Below are 19,257 nucleotides of genomic sequence, written 5' to 3'. Positions count from 1 at the left end.
TGAAATAAACACCATTATTCTTATAAAATTACATTTAAAATAATATCAATTTTTTCAATTTTCCAAACCAATTGTGTCTTATTGTAAGTTGTAGTGTACTACTGTACATACTGCTACCGTCAGAGTTAATAAGCATTTTAAAATAAAAAAATCATATCGCCAAGTCGTTTTCCAACAAACGAGTCAAATTTAGCAACTTGAAATCTAATAGTCTACATTTAAAAGTTAATTATGACCTCCTTACCTTATGTAGACTTGTAAGCTTTTGAGTAATTCCATAAGATGCAATGACATAGAAGGTTGAAGGTTTTGCGATTGTCCGATAGATGTCGTTATAACCAATTTAAGAGTTAGAAGCTTTGAAGATTGTTAAATAAGGATATCTTACATCTATTTGTATTAAAACCTGATAAATCGGATTTAGGAAGTTTAGGAAGTAAGCCGACGATATACTCCAGCTCACTTATATATACTTCTGTATCTTTAGAATGTTTTTGAAGTACTTTTTCTATACTCAGAAACTTTTATCTTTCTTACTGAAGGTTAATGATTTAGCATTGAACATAAAATGTAGTGTTTTCCTTTGTCTGTCTGAAATGTTTCAATTCCGAAAAGGAGTTGTTGGTTCTTCTGATATGTTGTTTCTATCAGTTTCTTTAAGACTTTAATTAATTGCAATTTGTAGTCTCTTTAGTGTTTCTATTGATTTTTATGTACTAGTTTTCCTCTATTTGCTCTTTTTATGTACTTAATCTTCTGATGAAGTAATTTTTCTTTTTTTAATTCGATTCAAAATAGTATAGTGATGAATTAAACTATAAATACATGAAAACTAGAAAAAAAAAAAGAAGGAAGGGTAAAGAGAACGAAGTGGAAATGGGAGATCTTATCTGTTGATTATAAATAATCTACATTAATAAAATCTTCTGTTCATTACACATCTGTGTGTAGCAAATTTCGATTCGCGTGGCTGAAAAAACACAAAAATCTAATACTAGTAATTTTTGAAGTACGAAACATGGCGCTATTATGTTCAAAACATCTAATTTCGAATTTAACGTTAATAAGTAATCTCGACTTGAACCCACTCCGTGACCAGGTACCTAATTTTAAGAATCTCTTTCTTGTAGGTTTTTTTTTAGTGAAATTTAATTTAACGTAATAATTCCGAATATGAAATTTTGTATTAGATGGGTTTCGAAAAAGAATGAAGATACTTTTTTAATTTCAGTTTGCGATGAGAGACTGGTTATTAGCTTCCTGTTAATAACAAGGGTTATAAAAATAATTTGTTCAGCAATAGGTTGAAATCACAGCAGATAATTAGATAAGTGTATTTAATGTGTAAGACCCAAAAATTTTCGGAATAAAACTAGGTGTAGAGTTATGTCTGTATTTGACTTGGAATTACTACTTGGTATATATTTTCTCATTGTTAACTATTTTAATCTACGGAAATTTGAATTATACGTTTAGGAAGCATGGTTTGAATTTAGTTTTACCTATTTGTTTAGTTTAATTTCCATCCTGCCATGAGTTTGAGTACGATTCACAGAAAAACTAGTAGTAGTAATTTTGAAAAAAAATTGACTCAATAATCGTATTTTTCTAATCACGATTGGTTGTTCTACCGACGAGAATTGAATTGAACATCTCCATCATTACCAGCGATTCCAATAGAAAACGCTTGTTGACTTGATAATATGACATTAGCTTGAAATACATCTGGTCTTTGAGCCTATTCTGCTCTTCCACATCTCACCGCGACAAAATAAAAACACATAAAGTAGTCTGGCTGAAACGGATGATTTTCTGTTTCCACAGAGTCCAAATACGAAGAACAATATGAAAATAAGATGTGAATACCATATCAAGAAGATGCTAGATCAGTGGTAGCCATTTCGGGGGACCTGGATGTGGCTAATTAAAAATTGACGAGCGACCACGTTAAAGCTGGCTAAACCAATTCTTGACTCTCGCTATCAAAGGAGAAGAGTCATCATGCATAGTATTCAAACACGCTTTGATTTCCCTGCCTTTCAAAAACAAGAATCGCATCACTGTCCGACATTAATTACTCATCTTTCATCCGATCCGGCGCGGCGGATAAAATTTCGTTAGTATACCAGCTTATACTTTACCATAGTAAATTGTTCTTTCGATACTGGCGGTGAAGCCTGCTCTTGTAGTTACCTTGTGGTATCAGTAAACTCCCTTTCCTATTTAAGATTTTAGAAGTGTTGTTTGCCCTTGCCTTGCTTTTAATTTAGTATAAAACCAGCCTCCAATCAAACTACCCCTATTGAACCTAAGTATGACTTACCATATACTTTAATTTACTTAAAAGACAAAAATGCAGAGCAAATTGTTAAGTGTCACAAGAATTTTTACGTTTTCCTTTTCCATTTGGAAGTGACTGAATAATGCAACGTGTATGATGTTGAGAAGTACTTAAAATTTGATAGTGTTGTTAATCTGGTGACGGTACGAATAATTTGAAATGATGGCGTTGGTTTGGAATTGGAAAACTAACTAATTCATGTTCATAGCATAGTATCCAAACTTTATTGTGTAATGTACTTTTTACATGTATTTTAAATAAATATTTGATCATATGATATGGATCAATTTAGTCACGACAGTTTAAAAAAAATAGAATATCGCTTGAAACACGGATTCTTATAGCGAGATTTCAAAATGATCAATACTACATTTGTTTTGAAACTATACTACGATCTCTGTGCCCTATTAGGAGTTGTTCCTTGTAGTTTTTACAATTCAAAATTCTATTTCCAGTTTCCTCTGATAATATTTTTGTTCGGCATGGGATTATATATAACTGTTATGAAGATACGCGTCAAGCAGATATCAGCTTTGTTACAAATAATCGATGTAACACTTTTAGAAATATTCCTTGCAGTGAATGTATTTCAATTGATTCGTCGAAGGCGTATTTGGAAGCGTTTATTTCTATTACTTTCAGAATTGGATGATTCAATCGGAAATGTTGATGTATCAAAATTAACAATATTTACAATGTTGTTTGGTACTATTATGTTACTTGCTACGTCTGCCTATACTGCATTTATTGCCAACAAGATGATTGGATTAGATACTTTAAATCTAGTATATCGTATTATAATTAATTATCAGATAATTGCCATAACAGTATTCATTTCGGAGATTTGTAAAGTTGTAACAATAAGGCAAGAGAAATTTTGCGAATATCTGGAAAATCTGTTTAAATTTCAAATCCATCAGAAGACTACACGGATTATTAGTTTGAAGAAACTTGATAATATTTATACAACTATTCATATCTTGAATGAATACTTGAACGTTTTATTCGGAAAAACTATTTTAGCAATTTTTCTAGTTTCTAGCTTCAAGATTATTATATTATCACAGTTTACGATGAAATTTATGTCGACACAGGCTGTTTCAAATGTGTATATCATTGCCAATTGTTCATATGTCGGCACTTTCATAGTAAGTAAATGTGTTGATCTATTTTATGGAATTTGTTACATAATCAGTGCCAGAAATTCAATAACTGAAAATGCTATTATTTCGTTGCAACTTGTTTAATACATTTCACACTTTTCCATCCCATAATTTCTGTATGTTATAGTTGTGCAATCGGAAAAAGAAAGTAATGTATATAGTATATAAATTTTCTGAAATGTATCAACTTATCACTAAAATGTATAATATGGTATATAATAAAATCTTAATTCAAACATATTCAACAGAACCGTGAGCATAACGATTTCTCTGTTTAATGAGTCGAAGGATTTCCTGTATTCAGGATTCTTGTGGTTATAACAAGCATCAGTTTTCTACTGTGTCCTTCAATCGTATTTCGTGTTCAAAGACTGCTCTGTATAATGGTGTTTTATCAGACGTAACAGTAACAGTACACTGGAGTCGTGTGGATATGTATTATCCTTGACCACTTCCTCTATGAGTAACTCTTGTTATTTTTTCTTTGATTAACTTTAGTAGGCTACGTAATGCCTCCCACCCGCACTCGTTACTATTAATGGTGTTCCGTGCCCAAAATTTCTAGGAGAACCATGCTCCTATTGCGTGCTTCATCGCTCTATCTCTAGCTCGAAGTGATGGACCAGCTTTCATCAGCGATGACAATTCACTTCAGCAAGACGGGTTCTTAACGATACAGGAGCAGGTGTTGTAGTCTTTGGCTACCACGGAATCCTTTTTGCGTTTTTTTTTTAAATTTCTATAGACATACCTCCAGTAAGCCAACCTGTCATGAATAGTTGTCGATAATGCTCCAATGATGAATCCTACTTTATATATAAATTTCTTTAATTTTTTATTTCTTAGACTTTTTAATATATTAATGCTTCTAAATGTTCTTTATTTTAGGTCTCTTCTGTTTTAAAATTAGTTTTTTTTAATAATTTTATTAAAGATTCATCAAAAATTGACGTTTAGACTTTTCTTTAAGTTTTTAAGAAAATATGATATTGACCCAAACGAGTAGGAAAATTACTTTTCCCACATATTGCACATTATACTTTTTCTACAACTGCACAAATTGAAAGAATGAATGTGGAACTTAATTTTTATTTTTATTATTAGTAAAACCAAAATAATACTTAAATATCCTCATAACTGTCAAATATTATTTAAAATTGTAGTTGATTGTGAAATTTTTACAATTTTGTATAGTTAAACCCGGAACGTCATTTCTTTTTACTTAATTTTCTGTTATGTTAATCTTAGATGTTAAGGTTTGATCGTTCATATACGGTGTATTTTCTGTCTCCATTTCTGTAAAAGGTTCGAGTGGTTTTTAATAGATGATGCTTTTCTAATTTAAAAAAAAATTGCAATTCTTTTAGCCATATTACCGAATTTGTTAATGCCAACTACCTGTCTAGTACATTTTCCATGTTAAACATTTAAAAAGAAACGTTTTTCTGGCAAATCAATCGTTCGAAAAGCAGCATATTTTTTATACATCTCATAAAATTCTCCCGTTACAGTGCACGTCCGTTGCTTTTTTGTTTTTGTGTTATATAACTTTCACAACTAACTACGACATGCCCTTGCTACGCTAATAAAATATTTAATGATTATTTAATTCTTTTTATCTACTGAAAAACCCACTAATTAAAAAAAAATCTATGTCAATTCATAGAAACAAAAAAAATAAATTCTAAAAATAGTTCCTTCTAAATAAATTTTTTTTTATTAGTAGATATTCCTTGTCTGGAACTTCCTTTAAAAATTTCTGCAATTGGTCTGCTGTCAATATTATTGATTTTTGGGGGACGTAATTGTCGGACTTTTTTTTTCAAAAATGAACGTAATTTCTGGTACTTGGATAAATCAATGCAATTTTTATACTGATAGTACTTCGCAATATTGAATATTGTGACTAAAGTGTAGACGCCTTTAAAGTTTTGGACGACTCTTCAAAGTATACCAAAAGTACAGTTTCCGAAAAAGATTTTATTTTTGTATTTCTTCTCCATTCCATGAATTTCTCGTAAGCTAATTGATATATTTTTTTTAAATTTCCGGCAATAAATCTAAAGTTACTTTTGTCGCTATTTTCGAAATCTCTGGCGGAGTATTATCAAAATCGTCACTACCGTCTGTATCCATATTATTTATTATAAATTGGTATGACTATGTCCTACTTAAATAATATTTGATGGAAGTTGCGATTTTTATCAAACCACGAATGAAAACTACCTTAAGACTTTAAAAAACTCCTATAATCTGACAATTTTGTAAAATTTTCGTCGATTTTTATTGATTCTCTATATAAATGAATGTGTTGTGGGCAAAGTGCCATGAGAAATAATATTTCTCACAATGAGTGCAATATATGTTTTTGAAATTAAGTTAGCTACGAGAAATACGTCACTTTTCATAGTAGTTGGAGAAAAATTATATTTCCTCAGTCTTTACATCTCAAATATACATCAGTACTTATTCAATGAAATTATTTGTAGTTTTATTTAATATTATATAAATTATTCAGGTCTTCTTTATCATTTATATCTTTTTCGTTCTTATACATTTGAACTATTTCTAAAAATTCTCTTTTTCGTGTATTAGATTCCGTTCCAAGAATTTCTGAATCTTTATAATTGAATTTATGTTTTTTTGATATTTCAAGGTTTGTGAATGTAGTGCGTGGTGGGACAATTAAATAACTAAAAACTACAATTGAATAAATAAAATTAATTAAGTAGTCATTGCTAAAATTATCTAAGTTATTGTTACATATCAGAAATGGAACAAAAAAGTTATAAAACAAAATAGTTATTTGGCATCACAATAAATTAATATACATTCAGTACATTCTACATCAAGGTCTGTCGATTAATTCATGATTATCTTTTCTTGCTCTATTGTTTTTTATATCATATTGTGAATTGTTTTAGTCTCCAAGTAGGAACAACTTCTCTGGCCATGTTCATGTTCATAATGGGTGTAACTTACTTTTGTTTATATCTTGTCCTTATAGTCATGTACTTTACCCTGTAATTTAACTCTGTTTACCAGTGATGCTTGATTAGTAATTGAAACTTGTATAGTATTAAAGTGTATTTTTGAAATACCTTTCCAGTCTATGATTCCTTAACTTAAATGTGATTCCACTATTAATTCTTTATTTTCTATTCAAGTATCCGACATTTTTTTTTTAAATTTTTTAGAAAGCTCCTTAATTTTTTTGTTAAGTAGTCCTCATGAGTTTTCCATCTGAATGAACGATCTAATAGCATTCACAATTATCCAATTTTTTCTCTGGTTTTATTGTGAAAAAAATTTGTATGATGATATCAAATTTTTGAAGAACTATGTCGAGGCTACCGATTTTTTTTTTAAACTTAAATTGTACCAGTCTGTTCTCTTATAGACGTATTTCTTTCCTTTATCTATTGCGAATGCTCATCATTACAAATTACGGACAAAAAACAATTAAAAACGAATTTACTCGTGATTGGAGCTATAGATGCGAAGCATGAATGAACTCGTGCTAGACAGCTAACATACGCTTACAAAAAGACTGGGCAGATATAGAGTTAACTATCCATCCTGTATTTATAAACGCATAGAATATGTGATTATCATAATTTTAATTACTATATCGTGTAAGGTTGGTATAAACATTATCACATATTTTTCTTTCTCTAGTCACGATAGTGATCGAACATTGTTCTATAGGTTTATTCCCCTTGGGTAGTTTATAGAATAAAAATGTACACTACATTCAGTACTATCATTTTAGTGCAGGGAGTCGTTAGTTTCAGTTTAAAGAAAATACTGTTTCTTAAGATAATTTGTTTGTGACATGGAAATGGCTTTTTGTTTTAACGATACATTTCAGTAAGTCAATTGGAAAGTTGTCGAAATTAACTATAATCGGAAATTAGTTTTGGTATTATATTTTAAGTTAGAAATATACTCAAGTGAAACCATATAACATGGAAAAAATATATTATTTATTTAGATAACTGAATTATTCAATCTAAATGGAGGAACCATCTGTATGTTCACTGTGATCACTTATCAAATCTCTGACGAATATGTTCTTAATATGTGTTGCTTGTATTCGATGGACCGATTTGTTAAAACGATTAGGACTGTATTTAATTCATATTTTGTTTATTGATGCTTAGCTTAGAGATACTTCCTACATCTAAGGGTCGGATATGCAATTTCTACTAGTTATATATTACAAGAATTTTGTACAAGGTCCTTCACGGCGAGCTGAATCGATATGTACGGGGATGTATTGATATCTAGTTAGCCTAGACCAGTTCCATACGTAAACAAAATATTGCGTTACCATAGCAACGAACAATAACTTATTAGAAGTGTCAGTGTAAAGTTTGACGTCAAAAAAGTAAATCAGAGTTAAATTAAAAGGAAAAAGATGTCCACCGAAATTGTGAAAAACGAAAAATTGGAGAATCGAGCCATCATCAAGTACCTATATTTAAAAGGGGTAAGAGGTAAACAGATTTACGAAGGTATGCTTAATACCCTTGGTGATCAATGTCTTTCGTATGCGACCGTGAAAAATTGGACTGCAAGCAAGTAAATTTTCCATTACTATTCGACATTACTGACCACTCTACGGGAAAAGACGCGGAGAGATATCCAAAGGTGTTTTGTTTTTGCAGGACAACTCCCCTGCACACAAATCTCATGTTGCCATGCAAAAAATTCGTAATTTAGGGTTTGAATTACTAGAACACTCCCCTTATTCACCAGATTTAGCTCCGAACGACTATCATCTCTTTCCTCAACTGAAAAAAAGTTCAAAAGATCGTAAATTTTCTTCCAACGAGGAGGTAATAAAAGCTGTGGAAGACTGGTATGCAGAGCAAGAAGAAAATTTTTTTTGAAAGGTCTAGAGACGTTGCAGGTTCGCTGTAATAAATGTATCATCTAATTGAGAGGAGAATATGTTGAGTAATGAAATATTTTGACATTGAAATTTTGTTTGGTTCTATAGTAGGCTAAGAATTTTTCAATATATCCTCGTATATGGGAAATTACTGCGACTAGTATTCTGAAAAATTGCTTGCATGGGTTTTCCGAAATGCTCGCTTCAGCTGAAATAATTTTTGTTTTCTGAAATTTCCGGTTATACCAAAGTGGACCCAAACTTCGTTATTTTGAACGTTATGTTATAGTTTTTATTAAATTTTTGGAATTTACGCAAAATTTAAATATAACTTTATATAAGGCATATTATGCCAAAAGTCCACTTTTTTTTAATTATTTCACATTTTCGAAATTTTTGGACACATGCAGCTCTCCACGAAAAAAATTATATTTCTAAGTTTAAGTGAATCAGGTTTAATATTTTTGGGATTTGGACAAATAACACTTAGAGCTTTCAAAATCTGTGAAAATCTTGACTAAATTATATATAGGGTGTTCAGAAAATTGTGCCGAATTTCGCCATCTAATAACTTCGAAAACTTAATTTTTTCAAATGGCAACCCCCATTTTTCTCTTTACCATTGGATTCTACGCTTTAAATTAAGGGGACTTCGTTAGTAAATTCATATATCTCAAATTAACGGTTTTTTTAGAAACTTGAAAAAAAAAATGAAATAGTTGTCTGGAGCGGTAAAAATCAAAACAAAAGCTAACATATCAACAAACAATGAAAACAGCTTAACGTCTAAGCGTTGCAAAAGTGTTCATGATGTCCCGTTTAGGATTTATTAATGAAGATTATTTCAATTTGCTGGTAATATACGGGGAATGTGATAGGGTTATCCTAAACAAATTTTCAGAACACTAGTCGCAGTACTTTCCCATATAAATGGGAAGGACCTTGTACATGCTGCCCCCCTTTGAAGTTTATATATTGCAATTGATTAATAAATAAAACAAATAAAATGTCTAGTACCTACAAACAATACAAGAAGTAAAGTATGCGATGAACAAAATTCATAGATTCAAAACAAATTGCGATATGACTAATGGAATTATTCAAAATTGAAGCGTAAATGCTGTGTTCTTTGTTTAATTATCACTAGTGGTAGGTATGGATGTTCTCTGGAGCATCAGATGATTTTGGACGACCTTCTCGGGAACTTTTCATCACCAAAAGTTGAAGCTAATTGACCGGCATACGCAAATGTTTGTAATTTTATACCAGTTTTCGACAAAGATGAATGTTTCAAGTATCTGTGAATAACTCAAATACCACAAGAATGACAATACGTTTTACCTTCAAGGTCTGCAAACGTTGAACGTCAACAATGACCAGTGCTCTTTTCGGGGTTGTTTAAATTCAAAAGACTTCGCAATACGAAAAGGAATCTTCTAAAATGTGTTTTTCAAAAAGATTGTACAATACGGCCATCTTGTCTGTAGGTTCAAAATAGACTTTTTATGAATAGCTCTGTGGCTGCAAAGAGATATAACCTCTTATAAGCTTCAAATTCGCCTTTTATTAACATATTCGTTTTGTGTCAATTTGGGCTCCTGGTAGCGTTCCAACAAAAATATATCGTTTCATAAACATATTCACAAGTTTTTGCTATCGATTTCCACTATAAATACCAAATCATAATACAGCCTTGTTCATTTGAAATGTTTTATTTCGTGCCCCATGAATAAATTTTAGGCGAAATTTATTCATGGGGTATTTATATTTTTATTTGCCATTGAATCCTTCTTGATAATACCGTATCATAGAGAGACCTTTTCAATTTTGTCGGAAATTTGCAAATCTTGTTTTTGATGATTGACTTATTGACGAGATATTTTAGTATCTATCTCTTTAGCAACAAAAATGCGGAAAATAACAATATCATAATATTCATTATTCGAAACTAACTGGTATGATATTAAAGTATAGACGACGGGTGATAATAAAAGGATTCCTTGGATTTATAAGACTTTCGCCGTCAGGGATTAATCATCTATTTACTACCTTGAATACATAAATAACTATAACAATCGCTCTTTTCTACTCAGGGCTGACCTAAATCTGCAAATTTTTCGTTATATGAATCATTTTTAAAATCTCGTTCCGAAAACGTTTATTTTTCTAAAAAAATTTGGATTCTTGAAGTTTTGTCAACCGTTTAGCTTTTCATTGAAAGCATTTACCTGCGTATAATCAACATAAATTGAAGAACATGTTTTATAGGATCTGAAAGAGTCTTAATTGTCCTCGTATGAGTATTACTGGACTCATTTTCAACATGTCAACATTATCATTTGCAGTAAATAAGCAAATTAAAGTTTATTATTTCGGTTCCAGATATTGGTTGTTATGCTGGTGTTAGCGGGGGACAAAATTGAAAGCTGTGGAATCAAAACAGTTAGATTATTTTATATGTTACAAACGCATCTGCAGGATCCACTGATTGAAAATGAAATTCAAAGTTTTACGATTTTTTTAGAGAAACTCCGACCAGTTCTAACAGTAGCAGGATTTATAAATCTCAATAGGAGTTTATTTCCACTTTTATTATCTAACATTACTACATACGTTATAATTTTAATTCAATTGAATATTGCAAATTGAGTAATTTATCCAATTTAATTTGAGGTGTACCAACCATAGAGTAAATACTGAAGATAGAGGAAGCGAGATATAGAAGCTTGTTCAAGTGGATTCAAGCTATTGTTAGAGAGAGCAAAAACATTGATTTACCACTATATATCTCCCTCTACTCTATTTTTATTGGTTCGCTATGACGTCGAAAGTTCAGATTTCTATAGCTAGTAGAGAGATAGAGAGTGGTAAGCCGATACTCTGTTTCTCTCTTCCAATTTTACAATTCCACTCACATGATGCTCTTTCTATCTTTAATACTAAATCAATGGTGTCAATTCATATATAAATTATTCTACAGTAAGCACGATATTGTTTTTTGTTTTTGAATAAATACGAGTAACCATTGTTTTCTCAATAAAGCAAGCAAAGGAGAAATATTCTTAGTTTTGTTGAAAAATGTAAATGTGACGAAAATAACGTAGTCGATTTCAAGTACAAACAAACGTACTGTAATATTCTTATTTATTTAAACAGAATTTAAGTTCATACACACGGTTTGTCCCTTACTTACGTAATTTTTTCATAACCTAACACTTAAGACACTAAAGTTTCACTATTCACTAACACTTATTACTAAACTATTCATAAACAAAATAAAACACGATTCTCCAAATTGATAATGGTAATGATAATCCCTCCTCTAACTTTCAATTAGAGGAAGGGTTAAGGGGTAGCAGGTATGTAGCTTCCAGAATGGGACTCGTCGACGGTTATGGGATAAATTTAAATATAAGACAAAAAAACATTTTTCTAATGAGCCATCTTTTACGTATCAGTATGTTTTTCAGATAAGCAGCATATGATTGTCTACAATTTTGGTCAATAATTTTTGAGGATAATGTCCAAAATAAAAAAGCTTTTTAATATCATGGTTTTTTTGTACAAGATTCCAAATATCATAATTTCTCGATTAAAAATAATAGTTTTTCGAAAAATCTAGTTTCCATTTTGTTGTTGTCCGTAATATTTTACCCAAAATAATTTTTTCCAAGCAGCCTATATTTTTTTATCCATTTCCAAATACCTCTGTGTATAAAATTTCATAAGAAGCAAAGTTTTTCTTCCATTTTCAGTCTTAACTGATAAAATTAAACAAAGTTCAAATTTTTTTTCTCATAACAGTTTTCACATGTTAGAATATTATTATAAACACTTGTAGGTCGATTTTCATGACCTTTTTATTAAAGCTAAAGTTTGACAAATTTTTTACATTTCCACTTCTGCTTTTGATGGGACAGAAAAAATCACACACCAGTCAACCACAGCCGTTGCGTTTTATATTTTAAAGCATTTTAAATAAATATTTTTGTAAAAACTGTATAGATATCGAAAGAATCATTATGCTCAGATATTCAATTTAAATTCCTTTCTAATGATGTGCCAGACATATTCCTATACACTTATTAACAAACATGTATTACAATTGAAATGCACCCTTATTCATCTATAAAGGAGCTCGTATTAGTCGTAATTAACTGTAAGTATGCTTCAAAGTCATATGGACGAGTTCAAATGATTGATTCCAAAATTCGAATTTATACTTGAAAAAATTAAGTAACTTACATGTTTGATGTTCACAACAAAAAAAGTTAGGCAAATACTATCTAATCCATATTTCTCAATCCTACATTTACTTTCAATCACCTGAAAAACTACCTTCCAAACACTCGTAAGTATTTTGGTGACACCAATACCAAGATCAAGACTGAACCATTCAAGTACAAAACCAAGATCACTTATTACGCTGAAAGATTAAGACCACATTTGGGAGAAGAAGACCAAGACTAATCTGGTCTTGGTTTTGCATTAAGCTATCAATAATAATAATGATTGAAGATCAAATTATACATTTTTTGAAATTATGGAAAAGCTACAACTATCTATAGTAGAAGCCTAATGAACCTGAACGTAATATTTCATTGGTTATAGACCAAAAGCGGCAATTTTGATTGATATGGAATGGAATTGGATCATTTCGTTCTATAGTTTTTTTGTGACATGTTAATTTCTTTCCTAAAACCAAGGAATAAACAACGATATAGTGAAGCTTCTTAGAGGACCTTTTGGATTTAACAGAAACAATTTGAATGTTTTTAGGTCTCCTTTATTTTTGTACAGCTTAAACTAGGAATCACTAAGTTGGCTTAGCTATGATTAATAACCAAATTCTAGCACTTCAATCCCAAATGAGAGAGTCAAAAATTGGACTTGGCATAACACATAAATCACAACTTTCTCTATATTCATTGTCTACGTCCCCTACGTATTTTGACATACTTAATGTATATAATTGGGCCAATATACCATTTTTATTATGATAAATGTCTCAATCAAAGTATCATTATCATTTTTTTTCTATGATACTTTTTCTAAATAATTATGAAAACTTCTGTCTACAGGAATCGCACCATCGATTCATGTACACTTGATTGGTAAAAATTCGTCGCCCTCTCGTGTGTTTTATTCTTTCTAATAAGTTTCCAATAAAGGCTTTTTCTGTAGTATTTCACTTTATATGTACAGAGTATCTTGAATGAACAACACACTCTGCGCAAGAAAATCATTTTTCAACAATTTCTAATAGTGATTGAAAGAAGATTTTTGTTTTTAACTTTCGCGGAATGGAATATAATTCGTATTAAATAAAAATGGTTAGAGCGTGTTATCAATATGGCTTACAGGGAAAATACATATACGTGACCAATTATAAGCACACTACTATAATATTTTTTCACTAAATATTTCAATAGTTATCACACATTTAAATTTACTGCCACGAAAAAAAAATTATTGGAAAACTAATTAAATGCACAATGATTAACGAGACTCTTATTTTGAAAATATACTACAATATTTGTGCTATATTAGGTGTAGTTCCTCATGGTAGTCCGAGAGTGAATTTATTTTTCAAGTATCCTTTGATGACCTTCCTAGTTGCACTGGGATTCTACGTAATTTATTCCAAGATTATAGATTTTGACGGTTATGATGTGCTTTTGCTATGTACGGATGTGCTATATTTATGTTTTAGTGCGACGCATCTTTATGAATTATATTATAACAAATATCTATGGAATAAATTGTGTGTGTTACTTTTATACTTAGATACAACATTTGGTAGAATTCATGTATCTAAATTGTTGATATTTAAGCATTTCTCATGTGCTGCGGCTTTATCTTGTGTGTTAATTGCTGAGGCGATTACTTTTCATTCGATGTTATCTTTACCATGTACTTTATATCGTTTTATAATCGATATACAGATCATTGCTGTAACTATTTTAATTTTCGAAGTTTGTAAACGTATAACAAAGGAACTGGAAACATTTTGTGTACTGCTTGAGAACTTTGGTACAACTGAACTACTCCATAGGAACGAAACTATCAATACTTTGAAAAAGTTTGGGCGTGCTTATATGAATATTTATCTTATAAATGGATACGTAAATGAAATATTTGGTAAAACTATATTGATAATAATATTAATTTTATGTTTAAAACTGGTTCCTACAATATGTTTCTACACAACCATTTTTTTTGTGAATTTTCCTGTAAATATTATATTCGTCATTGATAGCTCTTATTTGGGAACTTATATAGTAAGTATAATGTCGAAATTTATAATCAACCAATAGTAGTAAATTTTCTTAGCAGTAATAGACGATATTTATTATAAGGGGTGTTCCACAAAAATTCATAACTTTGAAAATAAACAAGATTTTTATATTCTATCTCTTGCATATATTACTGCTAAGTAATAAAGTATTTTTAGTAGACTTCAACGTGCGCACCATTGGTGGCCCTAAGCACTTACCGTCTGTAATCAATTCCAAGCCAGGTACGCTGTAACATGTCGCTTGTGATTGTACTAAAAGCTTGTGTAATGCGGCGTTTCAAGTCATCAATGTCATTAACGGGTGTCCGGTAAAAAATGTCCTTTAAATAACCCTACAAGAAGAAGTCGAGGGGTGTTATGTGAGGAGACCTTGGTGGCCACGGAATTGGTGCATCCCGTCCAATCCATCGGCTGGAAAAAGTTTCCTTGAGGTGTTCCCGAACTGCCGTCAACCAGTGCGGTGGTGCACCATCCTGATGGAAGTAAACAATCGGCTGTAATTCTTCCAACTGAGGAAGAGCAAAGTTTTGAAGCATTTCCAGGTACATGCAGCCAGTAACTGTGGTTTCTATGAATAAGAAAGGACCAATGATTTTGTTGTGCATAAGTCAACACCACACATCAACCTTTGGGCTGTCTCGTTGAAGCTCGACTACCGCATGTGGGATTTTAGGACCCCAAATTCATACGTTGTGGCGATTTATTGTACCAGACACATGGAATGTGGCCTCATCACTGAAACACAGCTTTTTCAAGAAATCTTCATCTTGCTCAATACGTTGTAGCATGTCTACGGCAAATTCCACACGTTTTGGTCGATCTGTTGGTAACAGTGCCTGCAGCAACTTTACCTTATAGGTATATAGACGCAACTGTTTATGAAGAACCCTATGGATTGTGGTTGTAGACATTTGGAGTCGCCTTGAAGCCTGACGAATTGAAGTTGTCGGCTGGAATGTTTGCCGTATTCGCTCCACATTTTCTGGGCTTGTGCTGGGTCGTCCGGCTCCACTTTTATGCAATACTGATCCGGTGCTCATGAGGCTTGTGTGCCATGCACGGATGGAGGGTCTGGATGGTGGGTCTCTTTGGAATTTTTTCCTAAAGTTCCGTTGAACCTGTGTATCTGAACCTTTCTGTTGTAATGTCCACATCTTTACTTATAACTGTTCAGCCTATTGAAGAAAAAACTTTATTAGTTGCAATAATACATGCAAAAGACTGACTATAAATATCTTGTTTATGTTCGAAGTTATGAATTTTTGAAGTTGTAAAGATAATTTTGGAACATCCTGTATGTTTAGCAAGATTATTTGTTACGAAGAATTGCAATCCGAGCAAAACAGATAAATAAGCCTTCAACTCCGAATTATATGCAATATATTTTTGTTTCAATCGATAACATAATTAGTGCTGTATGTATTTATTTACTGCTGTGCGAACTATGGACGAAGATTTTTCAACCACGATGTTGTAGTCTAACCTTTGAGTCGCCTACCCATTATTTTGTCTTACATTACCAAGTGAAGCAGATCGTACTTCACAGTTTTGCTAATCACATGACCAAAGTATTCTAATTTACGTCGCTTTATAGTGTTGACTACTTCTAAATTCATTGTTCATGCTCTCAAAAACCAATGATGTGCTAAATTGGCAAACGATGAAAAACCAACTTCAAGGAGACCTCCTGGCCGAGCTCTTAAGGGATGACACGAAAGCTGGACATCTACTTCTCAAAAGAATGAATAGTAGAATAAACAAGACTAAGTCCTAAGAAGTCTTGTTCACGCATTGAAATGTGAGACTAACTGGATTTTACAAAATAAATGTATTTTAGTTCCCACGGTATGTTATCTGCCGTACTCAAGTAAAACTAAAATTAGAACTTTGGGCTATTTTACAAAGTATATATTCCAGAGCTTAAATATTAGTATTAGTATATTGGAATTATGTATTTATGAAAAGTTATCATTCTATTTTAGATACTTGTGGTTTTGCTGGTTATAGCAGGAGACAGAATTGAAAACTGTGGTAAAAGAACAATTAGATTATTTCACGTACTACAAGCGCATTTACAAGATCCATTAACTGACAATGAAATTGAGGATTTTACAGTTTTGCTGGAAAAACTTCGACCAGTTCTAGCAGCTGCAGGATTTATTAATGTCAATAGAAGATTATTTCCAATTTTGTTATCCAATATCACCACTTATATTATAATAATGATTCAATTAAATTTATATACAATTAGTTCATAAAAAATGAAAATAATTTGTGGTAACCTCCGTTCGTTGAATGTAGACTTATTGACCGACGTATTGTAAGGAAAAGTTACACTAAAACGTAAAGACAGCGACAGTATGTTTAACAATTTTCCCAAAACTTTTTATGTGCGCTAGAAGGTTATCGATTCCTCTTGTATTTAATGTACCAATTTTTCCTATGTTATGTCAATCTCTTCATTCAAATCATAGTTTGTTTTTTCTTATCCCCAATTCTCTTTATTTGATCTATTCACTTTCTTCTCAATACACCTTGATATCACTTTTTACTTCCATCACTTTTCTTTTTAGTCTATATAATTTTAAGGATATGTCCGTACCAATTTAGTTGCTCAAACTGCATTGTTTTTTATTAGCCCCTGTTTTGTTATTTGTCTTATATCTTTATTTATAAATTTTTCCCACTCCGTTTTCCATTGTTGTCTTCTTAGAAGTGTCATTTCAGTTGGTTAACAATGGCTTCGTATTTCTTTTTTCAATTTCAAATTTTAAATGTTACTATTGGTATCGTTATTGTTTGTTGTTCATCTCCATATTCCCATCCTCTGTCAATATAGTTCCTAGGTATTAATATGTCGGTACACTTTTCAGTAACTTGTCTTTGCATTTCATTCTATTTGAATTTTGATCTTGTTTATAATTTATGACTGATTTATAAGTTATATATATCTAGTTTACTGTCTTATAATCCTATTTGGTTTCAAACTTTGGCATATCTCTCCACCGCTTGGAAGTGACAGGGGAATCGTGAAAAATCTGGTTCATCTATTATCTGAACCATGTTCTTAATCTCATCAGCCAAACGTTGTATAATTGGAGATTCAGTGTATTTGAAATCATTTCAATTTAACAAATTTGTATATTCGGATGCATCAAAATTAAAAGGTACTTCAAAGCACTTAATACTTTCATGAGGTCTCGATCTATCCTAATATGTTTCTTGGAGTCAGTGACCATTATTAGAAGAATATTTTCTTTTTCGAGGTACCTAGTATATTTGATGATTTCCCACATCTTTGCAAGATGGTTTCACTTTGATATTTAGCGACGTACGACATAAACCTTTAGGTATTACAAGTTTGGCAAGAGCTTGAAGATTTCGAAAAAAAGTTCCATACGAGACATATAAACATAGTTAACCAGTGGGAATGAGCAGCTTTTCCTGATTTTATTTTTGCTAACTCTTCGGATAATACTTCGGTGGATACTGCTTGACAAATTTCGAATAAGTACATCTGGTCAGCACTCCCCAATTCAATTTAATTTTTTTATAATTTGCATTTGGAAATTCTTCAAGCTGTTCGCCTATTGGAGCATAGCATCCTCTAGGACTGTAGTCTTTCCATTAAGATATTGAAATAGGTGCCTCAGTAGTAAAGAACTTTTGCATTGTAAAAGTTTTCTCAGCCTAGTTTTTTATATTTTTATGACTCCAGATTCACCCTGCATAGTATAACCGCACTACTCCCGTAAAACAAACAGCATGAGCGTATTATTGGGAATAAAGGTCAAACAATTGAGCTGTTTGCTGTGTAAGAATTAAACACTATACTACTCGGTAATTTATATTTGAATTAAGTTATTTTCGGTAATTAAGGGCTCTGCGACTCTTTATATTTCATTTTATAATGAAAACAAAAATATTTTCTTTATGCATTATATTTTAAAGCGATATTCGAGGTTTCGTTTTTAAGTTCCACGCTAGTATTTATCTCAACATAGTATATTTTGAAAAACAATAAAGCTGTATCCAATTATATATATTTGTTTTTATTTGTCTATCTCAAAACATAGGTAGCATCCCTTCTAAATCTTAAATGAACAAAAGGTTCCGTATGGAAATTATTCTTCATAATTTGTATTAGTGTTGAAAACTTTTCATAATTTTTCTCTTTTCGGGAAATGGATATAATTTAACTTTTTTTTGTATTAAATAAAAATGATTAGAGCATGTTACCAATATGGCATTCATGAAAAATACATATACGTGAGCAATTATAAGCACACAACTACTATACTTTCCTACTAAATATTGCACATTCAGATTTGGTCAGTCACGAAAAAATTTCCCACTGAAACCTCGATTCAAAACAGAATGATAAACGAGACTCTCATTTTGAAAATATATTACAATATTTGTGCTATAATAGGTGTAGTTTCTCATGATAATCCCAGAGTAATCTCATTGTTTCAATTTCCTTTGATGATTTCTTTATTTTTCCTGGGGTTTTATGTAACAAGTTTCAAATTTAAACATTTTTTCGAGTATGACGCTT

At 31.3% G+C, this 19,257-nt stretch overlaps 1 protein-coding gene across 1 annotated transcript; it reads left to right on the top strand.

The window, feature by feature from the left end:
- Positions 1 to 13,896: 13,896 nt before the first annotated feature.
- On the top strand, positions 13,897 to 18,740 carry LOC130898164 (uncharacterized). The gene is made up of 2 exons (XM_057807241.1): positions 13,897 to 14,682; positions 16,682 to 18,740. Exons 1-2 carry the CDS (start codon positions 13,897 to 13,899, stop codon positions 16,955 to 16,957), a joined length of 1,062 nt encoding a protein of 353 aa, XP_057663224.1. The 3' UTR covers positions 16,958 to 18,740.
- Positions 18,741 to 19,257: the final 517 nt, after the last annotated feature.

This window comes from Diorhabda carinulata, chromosome 9, assembly GCF_026250575.1.
Source record: "Diorhabda carinulata isolate Delta chromosome 9, icDioCari1.1, whole genome shotgun sequence".
NCBI classification, from domain to species: domain Eukaryota; kingdom Metazoa; phylum Arthropoda; class Insecta; order Coleoptera; family Chrysomelidae; genus Diorhabda; species Diorhabda carinulata.
Note: the sequence above shows the minus strand (reverse complement) of the source record. Positions and strands in the feature narration are given on the sequence as shown.